Source organism: Leucoraja erinacea, chromosome 1 (genome assembly GCF_028641065.1).
Source record: "Leucoraja erinacea ecotype New England chromosome 1, Leri_hhj_1, whole genome shotgun sequence".
NCBI lineage: Eukaryota > Metazoa > Chordata > Chondrichthyes > Rajiformes > Rajidae > Leucoraja > Leucoraja erinaceus.
This window is the reverse complement of record NC_073377.1, coordinates 124,238,054-124,257,042: the sequence shown is the minus strand read 5'-3', so window position 1 is coordinate 124,257,042 and position 18,989 is coordinate 124,238,054. Positions and strand designations below refer to the sequence as shown.

Here is an 18,989-nt window from a genome sequence, read left to right as displayed (position 1 = left end):
AGAAAAGCCTGCTCTCTTGTTGGTTCCTCTACATGTTGGTTTAGAAAATTATCCCGCATACATTCCAAGAAATCCTCTTCCTCCGCACCACTGCCAGTTTGATTCACCCAATCTGTATGTATCTAGATTGAAGTCGCCCATTATAACTGTTTTACCGTTGTTGCACACATTTCTAATTTCCTGTTTGATGCCATCCCCAACTCCACTACTACTGTTAGGTGGCCTGTACATACCTCCCACTAGCGTTTTCTGCCCCTTAGTGTTTCGCAGCTCTACCCATATCGATTCCACATCCTCCAAGCTAATGTCCTTCCTTTCTATTGTGTTAATCTCCTCTCTAACCAGCAACGCTACATAGAAACATAGAAAATATGTGCAGGACTAGGCCATTTGGCCCTTCGAGCCTGCGCCACCATTCAATATGATGATGGCTAATCATCCAACTCAGTATCCTGTACCTGCCTTCTCTCCATACCCCCTGATACCTTTAGCCACAAGGACCACATCTAACTCCCTCTTAAATATAGTCAATGAACTGGCCACAACTACCTTCTGTGGCAGAGAATTCCACAGATACCCCACCTCTTTTTCCTTTCTGTCTATCCCTCCTGAATATTGAATATGCCTGGATGTTCAGCTCCCGGCCATGTCTCCGTGATCCCAACTGTATCATATTCACTAATAACTATTTGCACATTCAATTCAACCACCTTATTATGCATGCTCCTTACATTGAGACACAAAGCCCTCAGGCTTGTTTTTACAACACTCTTACCTCTTATACAATTATGTTGAAAAGTGGCCCTTTTTGATTTTTCGAGGATTCCCAATCTGTGGTTTCAGAATCTGGTGTGATGACCCCCTAGGGCTACCATTCTATCGAGTTCAGCTTTAACTCGGTTGCAACCGGAACTCAATTAGCAGGGCAAACAACAGGCTTAACCTCCAGGTCTAGAATTATTCAATACATGAGCGTCAGTTGTCAAGTTCATTATTGAAAAGGTCTTTGTAATCCGCTAAAATGTGTTGTGGGGGTTAGCATTAGATGATGAACAGCTTTGCTGAATGAAACCAGCCCCATGTCAATATAGGCATCTACACCTAGAAGGGGCACCACTTTGCCCTTCACAATGTAAAACGGCCATTTGTATGACTGTGTCGCTAGGTGGCACTGCAGGTCGGCAACTGCTATGGTAATAAGTTCGCTTCCGCCATAAACGAGTAACATGGTGCTGCTTGCTTTTATCTTCTCAGCATTCCGCAGCTTCGAAAAACCCATCTGAGACATAACATTACAATGAGCACCTGTATCCATTTTCGCCACCACCGTTACATTGTTTACTTCAAGCGTGACCATGGGATCTCTGTTTTTAACGAACTGCTCTCGAAGGGAGTATGTTCTCAGAGACACTCCATCAACTGCTGGCAGGTTATCTTGCGTGCTAGTGGAGTCTGTTGAAGCTCCATCTGATAAGTCGTGTGGGAGATGCAGTGCATTGACTGCTTGTTTTGTCTCGTATTTGCTGAAGCGAGATTTACAGCATCTCCAGAAATGGTTTCTGCGTTTGCAACCATGGCAAATTAGACCGAAGGTGGGGCTTTTTTCCCGCTTGGCGATATGTGAACCTCCACAATTATTGCAGTCATTAATAAATCTTATGCTAGGCCGGCCAGAAGGGGTCTGTTTTGTTTCATTAGGCTGATAAGGTTATCGATCTCTTGTAACATACAGTCGAACAGCATCGATGTTACACGCAGCCTGTGGTGTGGTCAGTGTTTTAGTTTGTGCTTCGGTCACTTCATTAACTCGACAAGACCTGATTGCTCTAGCCGGCGTGAGGTTGGGATCGTGCAAAAGCTCCTTCTTCAATTTCTCATCTAGAAGCCTGTCCCTAACAAGTTCATCACAGAGAGCACCGGAGTTGCAGCGCTGTGCTATATGTTGTAATGAGCATACGTACGTTTCCATTGGCTCTCCTAGTCTTTGGCTGCACGTGAATAATTTATGTCACTGCATGATAAGCTTGGTATGAGGGTCGCATAGCTCGCTTAACTTTCTCTTGAGGCATTCAGGGTCATACATTGTTTCAGCAGGTGTAATCTCTTGACCTTGCGCATCCAATATTACAGGGGCGCAATATATGCCCGACGCACAGCATCATGTCCCGCCAGATTGAGGAATATAGATGCTGAGTGTGAACTGACTTGACTTGGTGCTTCACAGCCATGTAGATATCGTAGTCCTCCTCAAAAACACTGAAGACGTTGATCCAAGGTGTTCCCGTGACTTCTGACACCATATGGGAATGTGTAATAACTCAGAATCCGTCCATGAGTATGTTGTTTATTTTAGAAAACACACAGAGCTCAAATACATAGGTATTGTAAGCTCAAGCTCAACGATGAATCTAACTAGAGGTTGGACTCGCAGGCTAGATAATATGAGACACTCAACCAGATGAGCGTTTGAGTGTACAGCAGGATGCAGTAAAACATGACATGGATCAGGTCAACTAATACTGACTGATCTACAGGTACTATTGGAATGTTTAGACTGGTACATGGATCGGACCTTCCACCATCTATAAGCTATATCAGGAGTATGATGCTTCACTTGCCTGATGGAGTATAGCTACATGCTCTCGATGACAATTAGTGTTGGTTTGCCAGTAATGCCCACATCATGTAAATTAATAAATAAGGAAAACATTTCTGGTCAGTGCAAGAACCTTCAAAACTTTTGAATCCTTTAAACTGACTCTATGTTCTGTTCTCAAGACTCCCTCCATTGGTTAAAGCCATGAATCATTGCATAACAGTGACCACAGTGCATTCTAAGAACATTCTAAGGCCACAGTGCGGTCTTCCAAAAACTCTTTATAGACTTCAATCACAGTATTACCCAGGATGAATTTGATTAAAGCTACATCTACCACAGTCTAATCCAATGCTCTTCACAAACTGTGCCATCTATAAGATGCATGCAACAATTTGCAGTGAACTCGGGAAGATGACCATCTCCAAGTTCTTATCCAAGTCACGCCTCAAGTCATTCTAACAATGGCCTTGTTAGCAACAGCTTTGTCCTGTGATAAGGGGGATAAGGGGGAAATCTTTTAGGACCGAGATGAGGAAAACATTTTTCTCACAGAGAGTGGTGAATCTCTGGAATTCTCTGCCACCGAAGGTAGTTGAGGCCAGTTCATTGGCTATATTTAAGAGGGAGTTAGATGTGGCCCTTGTGGCTAAAGGGGTCAGGGGGTATGGAGAGAAGGCAGGTACAGGATACTGAGTTGGATGATCAGCCATGATCATATTGAATGGCGGTGCAGGCTTGAAGGGCCGAATGACCTACTCCTGCACCTATTTTCTATGTTTCTATAAGTTGACAAAGAAACCATCACACATTTTATCCACCAACACTGGACCGTCCTTGAAATTGTTACCTTACAACACATATTCCCAGAATGATACTGAGGTTTAATAGATTAAATTATAGTCCTCAAAAAGGATCTGGATGTGGAATCAATTATGTGGAATGAACTTTCAAAATATTTGTTCAGTAACAGCATCAAGGGATATCAATTAAATTAACAAATTAAGTGGTGCAAAAGTCTTGAGGCCATGAATAGTCTGCTCCTTTATTTATGTTGGAATCAACAGGCCAATTTTCTTCAAAAAATATTAACATTTGGAATATGCAAAGGATTGGACTACTTCTCCTTTTCATTATCAGTATGCTTCCTTCACACAATTCAAATGTATAGGTCCAGTTTCTGTCAGTATTTTGTGGCAACAATCACTTTCTGTAGTGTCCAATAGCCTGTGCATGACGAGATCTTGCTTATTTTGGGGAATAGCTTTCCTTAACATTAGAACATAGAACAATACAGCACAGAATTGGGTCCTTAAGCCCATAATGTTTATGCTGAACATAATGCCAAGATAAACTAATCTCCTGTCCGCACATGATCCTTATCCCTTGCATATCCGTGTCCCTTTTTAAAAGCTTCTTGCATTGTACTGTCGTATCTGTCTCCTACACTACCCCTGGCAGCGGGTCCTAGGTACCCATGAGGCTTATCAATTTTAGCTCTAGCAATAACTTCCAATCTTTATGAATCAACCCCTGCTCGGCATTGCTTATTCTCCACTTTCGCCACATGGCTTTTTCTTGAATGTCACCTCATTGTTCAAATACATGCAAGTGTTATTCCCCGACTTGCTTTCTCAGTATGTTCTTTAATGCTTTCCCAAAACACAACTGGCATAAAGTTTAATTTGTTGTAACTTATTCATGTAATGCCTTGCAATAAGTGTAGGTTATCTATCATTCTTTAAAATCCACATCGCACCTTGATACTCTGCAACCTAATTTAATTTTTTATTTCTCTCAAACTCCTATTCTAATTAAACCACTAGGTGTTAAACTCTGCATCCCTATTTGACTCCTATGCCAACTAGCATTACAAATGGTCCTTTTGCCTTTGGCTTCGCTCTTCTTCCAAATCCCAGCAATGCACTGTAGATGTTGTGGCCTTTTAGTTCTGTACCATCTTGGGAAGACTGAAAATATCATCTTCAATGTCCCTTCCCTTGACACTGCCTCTCCGGCAACTGGATCCGAAGGGAACAAGACTTTTCACAATCTGGTGCAAAATTGCAGCTCTCTGTGGTGGTTTACTCCATCACTGAATGTCCTTTTCTATCTTGTTATCGTTACTCAGCACTAGTCCTGTGTAAGTCATCTGCTGTTGAAAACGTCATCAATTCTTTCTTTTCAACTCTAAACCCAACTGCTTCAACGCACTCCTGCTGTCCTTCCTTGCTCTACTCTACAAGGTCCTGGAAACATTTCCACCCTATGCCCAACCTCACACTGTCCAATTGACCCTTCAACTTTGTGCCTGCTGCTGACATTGGCTCCCAGTTCAAGATTCAAGATTCAAGATTCAATTTATTTTTCATTTGGACCCCTTGAGGTCCAAACGAAATGACGTTTCTGCAGCCATACATTACAAACAAATAGACCCAAGACACAACATAATTTACATAAACATCCATCACATCGCTGTGACGGAAGGCCAAAAAAACTTATCTCTCCACTGCACTCTCCCAAAGATAAGTTAAGCTATGCTACAATTTCTATCATTCTCGTCATTGTTTTCAATCCTCGCCTACTCCCCCCCCCCCCCAATTTTAACCCCCCCACCGCTTTTACCCTGAATATCGTACCTCTCCCTATCCCACAAAATATATACTTGAGATAATCTAAACATGATCTTTAAATTGAATTTTTTATTATTGTGATTTCTTGTCTTAAAATCCATCTGTTTGAACAAACCTTTAATGCTACTTTCTAAAACTTTTGCCTCAGTCAGTTTTTAAAAAATATTTAATTCTCTGTGAAGGCCCTTGTGATTTTTACTCTACAGTGGAATCTATTACTGAAAGATAGGTTTGACAGAAAAAATAATTGTATTTTTCATGGTTAATTTGTATAACATGGCGATGTTGTCGTGCTTGTAACAGTTAAAAAATCTCAAATAACTCTGACATCTCATACTTACCAAGCAATCTGAAGAATTGAACCATTTCCGATACAGCGGTCATTAAACTTAGGTACAATCGATTACATAAGCCTGTCTTTTCATTACACAATACGTTTGTAATTAAAAACTTAATGCAAAATGCTCTCCAGAGATAAAGCGAATCTTAATTGTTGGACCATCTGCTCTATCAAATTTAATTATTGAATATTGCAACATATAATATGGGTAATAACTGTTCAAGATCAATCTGGTTCTCCAAGCCAGTGGCAATGCTCAGAAGTTAAAAATATAATGCGTATAGACACTGTTGTCAAATTGTATGGTGTAGCAGATTTTACCAAATTAATTTGTGCCGAGTCTGTAACTATGGTATTTTGAACACAAACAAATCGTTGGATGGCAATTGACTAAAATGGCCAATTGAATCTATGCTGCATTATTATTTGCCACATTCTTATTAATTTAATTGGTTTTGGGTTAATTATGAACTTTTCAGTATAATGCAGGAGTTACATAATTATTATTAATGCAATAATGGTGAAGATTAAAGTGAGGGATTGCTATTAGCAAATAATTGTCTATTTAAGAGTCACGAAAGTTCCATATTGTTTTAGAAATATTTTTGTGCATCATTTGTAAGAACAAAAATCAAAGCACTAGAGGGATGCCTCCATAGATGCTGCTTGACCTGCTGAGTTTAGAAACATAGAAATTAGGTGCAGGAGTAGGCCATTTGGCCCTTCGAGCCTGCACCGCCATTCAATATGATCATGGCTGATCCTTCGGTTTTTTTGTGCTCTATTTATTGTATCTTAACTTTTGTTGGAGGATAGTTTTGCATTATATAATTACCTTTTCTAAATATTGTCCCCCGAATCAGCCTTCATAAATATTTCTGCATATTTATGGACAGCACAGTGGTGCAGCTGATAGTGCTCTGGCCCGGGTATCCGTTTGGAGTTAGTACGTTCTCCCTGTGACGATGTGGGTTTCTCCGGATTGCTCCCACATCCCAAAGATAAGTGGGTTTATAAGTCAATTGACCTCTGTAAATTGCCCTTAGTCATAGAAAGTAGATGTAAAAGTGGGATAACATAGAACTAGTGTGAAAGGGTCCAACCGCAATGGTTAGAGTGGACTTGGTGGGCCAACGGGCCAGTTTCATAAGGTTATAAGGTCGTAGGAGTAGAATTAGGCCATTCGACACATCAAGTCTACTCCGCCATTCAATCATGGCTGATCTATCCCTCCCTCCTAACCCCATTCTCCTGCCTTCTCCCCATAACCTCTGACACCTGTACTAACAAAAATCTATCTAATTCTGCCTTAAAAATATCCACTGACTTGGCCTCTCCAGTCTTCTGTGGCAAAGAATTCCACAGATTCACAACTCTCTGATTAAAGAAATTCCCCCTCTTCTCCTTCCTAAAAGAAATTCCTTTAATTCTGAGGCTATGATCTCCATGGAAACATCCTCCCCACATCCACTCTATCCAAGTCTGTCACTATTCTATATGTTTCAAAGAGATCCTCCCTAATTCTTCTAAACTCCAGCGAATACAGGCCCTGTGCCGACAAACGCTCATCATAGGTTAACCTACTCATTCCTGGGATCAGGAGTTTCAATGATATATCTTTCAATCAGTTAGTCAATTATTGAACTAAATAATTTAATGTGCAAAATTACAAATTGGTCTGTTGATGTATATAGTATGCCATTTGACCTTGTATCAAGTCACTACATTTTGCATGTACAACCTCTATGGTTTGGGAGGGTCAGAGGTAACCTCAGTGGATGTGCATGGCAAATATTTCCAGAACTGCGGAAATATTATGTCGGTTGGAAGTGGCCTTACCTGTGAAACGATTACTATAAAGTCCAAGGAATTTGTCTATAACGTATTTCGAGCCAACCTAAGGATTCTGAGTGAATACATCACATTCACAAGAATAAGTAGAGTATTGATTTTATTTTATTTTGTTTACTGCAGCACTAGCTTAAGGCCTTTGAAAAATATTTGCATTTGAATACAAATACACAGGTTTGTGAGGGTATTAGCACCAGCTGCACTGAATCCTATATGTACAGTCCCATGTTATACCCATGTAGAACTCATGGACTTCATCAACTTCACCACCAATTTTCATCCTGCACTCAAATTTACTTGGACTATCTCTGACACTTTCCTGCACTTTCTTGATCTCACAGTCTCCATCACAGGAAATAGACTATCGCTGACATCTATTACAAACCCACTGACTCCCACAACTATTTAGACTGCACTTCTTCCCAACCCTGCTTCCTGCAAAGACTCTATCCCCTATTCCAAATCCCTCAGTCTATGCTGCATCTGTGCCCAAGATGGGGTGTTCCATACCAGGACATCCGAGATGTCCTCATTCTTTAGGGAACGGGGGTTCACCTCTCCCATCATAGATGAGGCCCTCATTCGTGTCTCCTCGGTACCCTTTTCTCCGCTCTTGCTCCCCCTCCCACTAGTTGCAACAGAGACTCCCCTAGCCTTTAACTTTCATCTCATCAGCCGTCGCATACAACATATAACCCTCTGAAATTTTCACAACCTCCAATGTGTTCCCAACACTATTCACACCTTCCCATCTCCACTCCTTTGCACCGTCTGCAGAGACCGTTCCATCTTCAATTCCCTGGTTAACATCTCTTCCCACCCCCTCCCCAGATACTTTCCACTGCAACTACAGAAGATGCAACACCTGTCCCTCTATGTCCTCCCTCGACTCTTTCCAGTGACACCATCAGTCCTTTCAGGTTAGGCAGAGGTTCACTTGCACCTCCTCCATCCTCATCTACTATATCCTTTGTTCAAGATGTGGACTCTTATACATCCACGAGACCAAACTGGGTGATTGTTTCGCTGAACACCTTTGCTCAGTCGCCTGAACCAACCTGATCTTCTGGTTTCTAAACACTTTAATTCTCATTCCCATTCCCACACTGACCTTTCTGTCCTCGGTCGGTCTCCTCCATTGTCAGAGTGAGGCTAAACGCAAATTGGAGGAACAGCGATAATATTTCGCTTGGGCAGCTTACAGCCCAGTGGTATGAATTTTGATTTCTCTAACTTCACGTAACCTCGGCATTCCCTCTCTCTCTATCCTACCCCCACCCAAGTTGCACTAGCTTCTCATTTTCACCCAACAAACAGCTAACAACGGCCTGTTTCCTTTATCATCGTTACTTTTTGTATATCTTTCATTCATTGTTCTTTATCTCTCTACATCACCGTCTATATCTCTCGTTTCCCTTATCGTTAACCAGTCTGAAGAAGGGGTTTGATCTGAAAAGTCACCCATTCTTTCTCTCCAGAGATGCTGCCTGTCCCACTGAGTTACTCCAGCTTTTTGTGACGATCTTCGGTCCCATGTTGTACATTGATCGTTGTCAAACCATTGTTTCTCTCCCCAAGCTGACTGATACTCCTGGATCACCTCTCCACTCCTCATGTTTCCCATTATGTCTCATATCCAATCCAACTAATGTCCTTCCTTCCTTCGTGTTTCCGGAGGCAACCAGAGGTTTTTCCCAAGCAAAACACGGCCAAGCATTTGATGGTAATGATGCTGAAACCTACCAGTGTTTTCCTTACGTGGAGTGGGTGCGGAAGAGGCTTATCCGAATACGGCCCAGACACGAAGCTGTTAGCTGTAAGCTGAGGCCGGACAAAACTGGGATGTTTTCTCTGTATCTTCGGAGGGTGAGGGGGAGACCGATAAGATTCAGATTCAGATTCAATTTTAATTGTCATTGTCAGTGTACAGTACAGAGACAACGAAATGCATTTAGCATCTCACTGGAAGAGCGACATAGCAATAATTTGAATAAATAATAATAAGTGTCCGGGGGGGGGGGGGGGGGGGGGGGGTGGTGATTGGCAGTCACCGAGGTACGTTGTTGAGTAGAGTGACAGCCGCCGGGAAGAAGCTGTTCCTCGACCTGTTGGTTCGGCAACGGAGGGACCTGTAGCGCCTCCCGGATGGTAGGAGGGTAAACAGTCCATGGTTGGGGTGAGAGCAGTCATTGGCGATGCTGAGCGCCCTCCGCAGACAACGTTTGCGTTGGACAGACTCAATGGAGGGGAGCGAGGAACCGGTGATGCGTTGGGCAATTTTCGCCACCCTCTGTAATGCCTTCCGGTCGGAGACAGAGCAGTTGCCATACCATACTGTGATTTAGTTGGTAAGGATGCTCTCGATGGTGCAGCGGTAGAAGTTCACCAGGATCTGAGGAGACAGATGGACCTTCTTCAGTCTCCTCAGGAAGAAGAGACGCTGGTGAGCCTTCTTGATCAGAGTTGAGGTATTGTGAGTCCAAGAGAGGTCATCGGAGATGTTGACTCCCAGGAACCTGAAGCTAGAAACACGTTCCACCTCCGTCCCGTTAATGTGGATGGGGGTGTGCGTGCCGCCTCTGGACTTCCTGAAGTCTACAATGAGCTCCTTGGTCTACTTGGAGTTAAGGGCCAGGTTGTTGTCAGCGCACCATGCTGCTAAGTGCTGGACCTCCTCCCTGTAGGCCAACTCATCGATAAAAGTACATAAAATTATGAGAGGCGTACATATCAGAACTTCTCAGAAAATTTTAATCCAGGCGGACATATCAAATATTAGTGGGCATAGTTTTGGAGTGAGAGTAGCAAATTTTAAGGAAATGTATGGAGCAAGCTTTTTACTCAGTGGGTAGTGGGTGCCCGGAACATGTTGCCAGGAATGGTGGTGAAAGCAGATACACTAGTGGCATTGAAGAGGGTGTTAGGTAGGCACTGGATATGCAGGGACTGGAGGGATATGGATCACACGCCGTCAGAGGAAATTAGTTTAACTTGGTGTCATGTTTGGCACAGACATTATGGGTCAAAGGGCCTGTTCCTGTCTGTGCTTTCATTTTGCAGCCAGTACAGCAGGAAAAAACAGCAGCTTCTGAATGTTTTAATGCGTAACTCCACACGTTGAAGAGAAATAATCTCAACTCAAAGTACCTTGAAAATGTTGTGCCTTGTTACATGAGATCTAGATGAATATTTCAAACGTGCAATTACATAATTATCACTTAACAAGCTCTTTAGCCTTAAAAAAAAACCCCATACTGTTTGGCTTAACATGAGATGAGGTGCCCAGCGAAAATAACATTGTTGGATATTAGTTTATATGCAGACTAATTTAAAGCACACCCATAGGAAAAAGTAACGGAGGCAATAAAGTAAGGGTGACATCCCCACTCCCATTCCTTCTTCTTTAGGATTTTGAGGGACTATATTTTGAGGGACCCATCCCTCCCCCCAACATTGCCAATCTTTTAAAATGCCAAACAGCCTCTACTTGTGCCTGGATTAAATCCTTGATATTTGCAGATCAACAATGCATTCAAGTACTCCAAGCCTTTAAGAGCATCTTCCAAGCTCTCTGAAGAAGGATCCACATTGTGTGCCCATTTCCCTCCACAGATGTTGCCTGACCCGTTGAGTTCCTCCAGCAGTTTGTTTTTTTGATCAAGATTTTGGCACCTGCAGTCTCTTGTGCTTCCAACTCTCTGTATTGACCAAGAAGAGTTTGCAAGATCTATTTTGGTGTTCTGACAGCAACATTCTTTGGCTCGATCTTCCAATACAAGTAGATCCTTGCAACATCTCTATTACATCTCAAATACTCTTAAGATCCTGGCACTGTTTCTAAACAGCTCTATAGAGCTGAGTTTTCCAGTTGCTATCCAGACTAAATTAACATTAACACTGAATTTTGTTTTAAATATTTTAACAAGAGAACAAAAAACAATGTACACTGTTTTGCATGGTGATAAGCTTGAAATAATCAAATGTGTCTAAGCCATCCCACAAGACATCCAAATTATATATCCTTTTCCAATCAACTTCGTTAAATGTACCATGGGATAACTAAACCAGTAATAAAATTTTAGGGATTCATTTTATGTATTTTTATTTAAGAAATCTGTAGATAAATATATCAATTGGATTGTGGTTAAAGATTTACATCAGCAAATTTTAAACCCAGGACAATATGCTATCCAGTCCTGCTACTTCATATTTGAATGTTAATTAGATAAGTTGAGCTCTTGCTGTTTTCCCTTGCTGTGTCGTGTGTCTTATTAAAAGGATTATCAGTACCAGTATGTCTTGTGGACATTGCGATGTGTGTGGGATGCTGCCCAAACACAGTGCTGGCACAGAGGGTAGGTACATCTTCAAGGTTTTCTCAAGGAAAATCATCAAGCTATCGTAAGCATTTGTTATGATTCCAAAGCAAATGAAATTGCCCCAAATTTCCACTCAATTTGATGCTGTGGAAGCTATTGGCATGAAAAAATAAAGTCGTCAGAAATGCAGGTTGATGTGAGTGATCCTCCAGCATGCTTATACTTGTGGGTATAAAGTCACCGTATGCCTGTAAATGTATTTGTAATGCACATTTTGGTGTAAGTGCATTTAGAATACTCATAGTAAATCACTAAGAAATATGTATCAAAGCGATGTGGAAGACTTGCAATAACATAGATACTAGAAAAGGGAGAGAAATATTTATAAACATGCGCAAATAGTTAAACCTAAACCTAAAATAATAGCTAAACCTTAATCCTAATCCCCCTCTTCCCATACCCTATCCCCCAACCCCCATGCCCTACATGGACTTGCACCAATGTCTCCCCTTCTACCTACATTCCTCCTCCTAGCTTCCCTATTCTAGCTTCCTCGTAGCAATATGAGTTTTTGTTGGCATTTTCAACCAGGAGAATAATGTACGGTATTGCCATGCTAGTGAGTAAACAAACTGGTGATTATTGCATTATGTAAGAAAATTGGCTGATGCTGATGAAGCCACATCTGTTTTCAGGGCGGATTTGAGTTTGTACAGGATCTCGAGTAGATTCATGCTCTGGACATTTTAATTCAGACCTTGCTGTTTTCTGTACTGGTTCCAAGTGACCATTTGTCATGTATGTGTGTTAATAACAAGGACCTTCTGGCTGTAACATTGTACAGCTATCACAGCTGAGTCTAGTCAAAATGGACTTCTTTATGTAAAATTCTCTTCAACTGTACATCAATGTATCTTTCAGTAAAGGGTATCATTGCTTTTGTGTTTACTTTATGCAAAGTTTTTGTTGTTGCTTTTGATTTGGTCTGCATATGATACATTATTTAAATGTTGTCCTTTACTCAACCTTGTACTTCCTTTTGTAGAATGATCGAATTCTTATTAAAGGTGGAAGGATCATCAATGAAGACCGGTCCTTCTATGCTGATATTTATCTAGAAGATGGGATCATAAGGTAAAGCATTCATAACTAGCTACACTACGATTATAGAATTGCACGGCTGCCTGTTTATTGCATTTGTTATGCGCATCTAGAATACTCATAGTAAGTTGCTAATAAATATGTATTCTGGTTATGTGGAAGATTTGCAATAACATAGACACTAGGAAAGGGAAGGAAATATTTATAAGCAAGTGTAAATAGTTAAAATAAACCCTATAATAGCTGAACCTACAACCCCCCTTTCTTCCTCTCCCCTCTAAGACCCATCTGGACTTGCACCTATTTGTGCCCTCCCCTTCCACTGACATTCCTCCTTCTAGCTTTGTAATTCACAACTCTTCAATCCTTTTTCTCAAACCTGTCTTTTCATCTCTGGCTTTTGTCCAACCATCTACCATCAAACAAACCCTCATCATCTGTACCAACCTATTACCTGCCAAGCTTAGTTCTGTCCTCTCTTCCAGCTTTCACCTCCCCTCCCCCCGCTCACAATCAGCCTCAAGTAGGGTCCCAACCGAAATGTCACCTATCCATGTTCTCCAGAGATGTTGCCTGGCCCGCTGAGTTACTCCAGCATTTTGTCTTCTAAACCTAAACCCGAGCTGGTATCACAATACTGGTGAATTGCAAATTCTTGTTGAGATAATAATGGAGCAGCAAGGATGCCTAAAGCAGCTGTCCCACTTGGGCAACCTAAATGGCGAGTTTAGAAGAATTTAGGAGAGTTTGAAAAATGTCGTGTTGAAGACATCCTTCAACTATGTAGAAGACCTCCTTTGACCTTCTTTGACTATGTTGAAGACTAGCTACGACTGGCTATGACTAACTTCGGGAAAATTGGACACCGAATAGTGGAGAGTGAAGACGACTTCCTTCGACCTCCCTTCAACCTCCCTTCGACTATGATGAAGACTATCTTCGACTACCCTCGATTACCTACGAATAGCATGCCGACCTACTACGACCTACTACGACTAAACCTACAAGTAAAAAAGGTAGCGATTTTTTCCATGGTGACCTTTTTTTACTTGCGGGCATTTTTCAACATGTTGAAAACTACACCGCGACCTAGCTGAGGCCTCGAGTACACGGGGACTACTCTCGAGCATGAAGGAGAATTACAAAGACCTCCTACGACCTCGTGTCGACCATGCTGCGAATATGAGTCAAGGGCAAACTCACCAAAACTCGCGGATTAGGTCGCCCAAGTGGGACAGCCCCTTAAAGCTTTTAACTGCTGATTTTTGCCAGTACTGAGACCAATGTATTGTGAGTTGCATCGGATGGTGTTTGTGGGTAGATTGTCTTTTATGATTTGGAAAATTTAACATTCTTATGATATTACTGTAGAATGTACCCCCTTATAGAAACATAGAAATTAGGTGCAGGAGTAGGCCATTCGGCCCTTCGAGCCTGCACCGTCATTCAATATGATCATGGCTGATCATCCAACTCAATATCCCATACCTGCCTTCTCTCCATACCCTCTGATCCCCTTAGCCACAAGGGCCACATCTAACTCCCTCTTAAATATAGCCAATGAACTGGCCTCAACTCCCCTCTGTGACAGAGAGTTCCAGAGATTCACCACTATCTGTGTGAAAAAAGTTTCTCATCATCTCGGTTTTAAAGGATTTCCCCCTTATCCTTAAGCTGTGACCCCTTGTCCTGGACTTCCCCAACATCGGGAACAATCTTCCTGCATCTAGCCTGTCCAACCCCTTAAGAATTTTGTAAGTTTCTATAAGATCCCCTCTCAATCTCCTAAATTCTAGAGAGTATAAACCAAGTCTATCCAGTTGTTCTTCATAAGACGGTCCTGATATCCCAGGAATCAGTCTGGTGAACCTTCTCTGCACTCCCTCTATGGCAATAATGTCCTTCCTCAGATTTGGAGACCAAAACTGTACGCAATACTCCAGGTGTGATCTCACCAAGACCCTGCACAACTGCAGTATAACCTCCCTGCTCCTATACTCAAATCCTTTTGCAATGAAAGCTAACATACCATTCGCTTTCTTCACTGCCTGCTGCACCTGCATGCCTACCTTCAATGACTGGTGTACCATGACACCCAGGTCTCGCTGCATCTCCCCTTTTCCTAGTCTGCCACCATTTAGATAATAGTCTGCTTTCCTATTTTTTGCCACCCAAATGGATAACCTCACATTTATCCACATTATACTGCATCTGCCAAACATTTTCCCACTCACCCAGCCTATCCAAGTCACCTTGCAGTCTCCTAGCTTCCTCCTCACAGCTAACAATTCCCCCCAGCTTAGTGTCATCCGCAAACTTGGAGATATTACTTTCAATTCCCTCATCCAGATCATTAATATATATTGTAAATAGCTGGGGTCCCAGCACTGAGCCTTGCGGTACCCCACTAGTCACTGCCTGCCATTGTGAAAAGGATCAGTTTACTCCTACTCTTTGCTTCCTGTTTGCCAGCCAGTTCTCTATCCACATCAATACTGAACCCCCAATGCCATGTGCTTTAAGTTTGCATACTAATCTCTTATGTGGGACCTTGTCGAAAGCCTTCTGGAAGTCCAGATACACCACATCCACTGGTTCTCCCCTATCCACGCTACTAGTTACATCCTCAAAAAATTCGATAAGATTCGTCAGACATGATTTACCTTTCGTAAATTCATGCTGACTTTGTCCAATGATTTCACCACTTTCCTAATGTGCTGCTATCCCATCTTTAATAACTGACTCTAGCAGTTTCCCCACTACCGATGTTAGACTAACTGGTCTGTAATTCCCCGTTTTCTCTCTCCCTCCCTTCTTAAAAAGTGGGGTTACGTTTGCTACCCGCCAATCCTCAGGAACTACTCCAGAATCTAAAGAGTTTTGAAAGATTATTACTAATGCATCCACTATTTCTGGAGCTACTTCCTTAAGTACTCTGGGATGCAGCCTATCTGGCCCTGGGGATTTATCGGCCTTTAATCCATTCAATTTACCCAACACCACTTCCCGACTAACCTGGATTTCACTCAATTCCTCCAACTCCTTATGCAAAGTTGAGAAGTAAGTTTGCTTTTAGTTTGGTATCATGTTGGTCTGGTTGTTCACCTTACAATAGGAGTGTGGATGATGTTATGTTTGGCTTGGTTGTTCTTTTAGTATAGATAGTTGTACGCTATCATCCTTTAATCATTGCTTCATCCAATCTGAACTTTTTCAAAATACAAATTAAATCTTTAAGATCTGGATTAAGATGAAATCTCTTTTTAAAAAAAAATAATTGTATCTCAGAAATCCAGATTTGTTAAAATATCAATGTGGTTTTAAATGCTGCCTGTGACCATCTTTTGAGCACGGACAACTGAATTCTTCCTCAGTGGGATATAGCTTCTTTCACAAAATGCTGGAGTAATTCAGCGGGACAGGCAGCATCTCTGGAGAGATGGAATGGGTGACGATTTGGGTCGAGACCCTTCTTCAGACTGAGAGTCAGAGGAAAAGGAAACGAGAGATATAGACAGAGATGTAGAAAGATACAGAACAAATGAATGAAAGATATGCAAAAAAATAATGATGATATGGGAAACAGGCCATTGTTAGCTGTCTGATATGTGAGAACGAGAAGCTGGTGCGACTTGCGTGGGGGACCGATGGAGAAAGAGGGAATACCTTGAGTGCCTACATAGTCATCTTAACAGTGAAATTAAGAGCATCTCTACAATGGCTAAGGCATTCACTTTCACTAGATAACAATTCAGGTAATAAATACATGTCAAGCGTGGTCTTTAAGGGAGCAAAATAAATCTCTTTCTTTGAAATTTCATAGTACGTAGATTTTCTAAGCTGTTCCATTTCAGGTGGGATCGTAGGACAAGGAACAAGTAATGGTAAATCAAACATTTTGAGAATGGTTACTTCTGTGCATCATTGCATCATTTACTAGGCCCATTGTTGATTGACTCTCTTCCCTGTGGGCTTGAGCTTAAGCCGCATTCAAGAAAGGAATTTAGCATTGATTTTGCATTTGTAAGTCCTTGCCTTCTTGCCTTCTCCTGATATTGATAAGAAACCCACTTCGTACAATTCAAAGAGAATGGTTCAGTTTGCAGCTTTTGTTTCTAAATTTATCAAATGGCAGAATCTGGAAAACAAATTTCTGCACATGTACTTAAGCACAAAAATTATTTGTCTTAAAACACAACAGTGGAGCAAATTAGAATGGAGTACACTATGTCTGCACAATGTTTGACACTACATTAATGTTAAATGAAGAGCTTACTAACTAAAGGTTTTAACTGTTAACTCTTTCATGGAAAAATGAACTTTGGCTTGGAGAATGATAAAGAAATGAAATGCATCTGAAAAATTGAGAACAGTACAGCACTGGAGCAGGCCCATTGGTGCTCAGAATCTGTACTGAACATGATGCTAGGTTAAACTAATCTTCGCTGACTGTGATAAATACATATCCCTCTATATACACATTGGTGTGCCATTCTAAAAGCCTCTTAAATGCCTTTGTCACATCTGCCTCCACCACCATCCCTGGCAGTGTGTTCCAGGCACCTACCACTGTCTGTGTAAAGATTCTGCACATCTATACTATTACTAAAAGTCTCATCTTGACCACTTCCTGTCAATGTTGTAAATACATTTTAGAAAGAACGCCACCCTATATCACTGTGATTTTTTTTGCCATCTTACGCGCCGTCCTCCTCTCCTCCAACCGCCCCAAGGTTTTTTTCCGATCGGCAAAATAATAAAAAAGTTATGAATGTTTAAAAAAATCATGAGATCAGCAGATTGGTCTTCTCGCCTGTCAGTCACCATGAAGGTAACACCCCTTATGGCACTCATGGAGAATAAAGCTCTGGAGGCAGGGCTGAGTCTATGAGCTGCGTACGGGCAGAGATCAAGTTGAACTGGAAGTCTCTGAGTGAAGTCGGGAGTGGGACGGGAGCTGTGTGCGTGAGGTTGAAAGCTAAAGGTATGAGGTGAGCATACCCCCCCCCCCCCCCCCCCCCCCCTCCTCCACCACCCCCCCCCCCTCCACACCACCCCCCCCCCCCCCTCCACCACACCCCCCCCCCTCCACCACACCCCCCCCCCTCCACCACACACCCCCCCTCACACCCCCCACACCCCCTCCCCCCACCCCCCCCCCACCTCCCCCCCACACCCACCCCCCCCCCCCCACACACACACACCCTCCCACACACACACACACCCTCCCCACACACTCCCTCCCCAGAGTGGTGGAACATTGCTTTAGGGGAACGGGTTGCGTTGGGGGAACAGGTGAGTGGTGGAATATTGCATTGGGGAATGGGTTGCATTGGGGGGACAAGGTCTCCCGTGTGACTGGGACCCAATGGGTCCCATTTAGTCTACTCCAATAAATCTTGTCCCTTCCAGCTTTGCCCTCTAGTCTTTGGATTTCTCTAGGAAAAATGTTCTGACTGTCTACACTATCTATTGCCTCTCACAATTTTATATCGTCCCTTCAACCTTCAACGCTCCAGAGAAACAATCCAAGCTTGTCCAACCTCTAATGCAGGCAGCATTCTAGTAAATCTCCTTATGCACCCTCTCGAAACCCTCCATATCCTTCCTGTAATGGGGCAGCCAGAACTACACACAATACTACAAATGCAACCTAATCCAAACATAAATAACTGGCATTTAAAAAAAATTGGTGCAGTTCTTCAAAACATATTTCAAGCCTATAAAAATAAATGCCTTACTTATGTGGACACATTTAACCGTCACTTTTACTCACTACTAAGTTCATTTTTCCTCTTCCATAATGTTTCATGCCTATGTACATGCGACGCACTGGGATTTTCATTGGGTGGTCCGTTTATGAACGTCATTACTCCATCACCTTGTGTCTTTTATATTGCTTAAATCTGTATTCTTAAATCTTTATCTCTTAACTAACCAGTTCAACATCATGATTGTGGTTATAACCTTCACTCGTTGTGAGAATTACATTTCAGATTGTTGACCAGTAATCCCAGGTATTGTTTGTAACGTTAAGATAGAAATATAATGTGGTTGACTTTTATCGGGCCAGTTCTCGCTACTGTGACCCACTGTAACCACGAGTCAATCTGATACAGAGCACAAAGCTTCCAGTGGTGTGGCTTCAG

The 18,989-nt window shown here is 42.2% G+C and overlaps 1 protein-coding gene across 2 annotated transcripts in view; it reads left to right on the top strand.

Moving 5' to 3' along the window:
• LOC129701627 (dihydropyrimidinase-related protein 1-like) overlaps nucleotides 1-18,989 on the top strand; it is a 60,479-nt gene that overhangs the window by 9,762 nt on the left and 31,728 nt on the right. For both annotated transcript variants that reach the window (XM_055642948.1, XM_055642956.1), the window contains exon 2: nucleotides 12,785-12,873. In XM_055642948.1, the coding sequence (XP_055498923.1) occupies nucleotides 12,785-12,873 (89 nt within the window). The remainder of the gene's footprint in view (nucleotides 1-12,784; nucleotides 12,874-18,989) is intronic.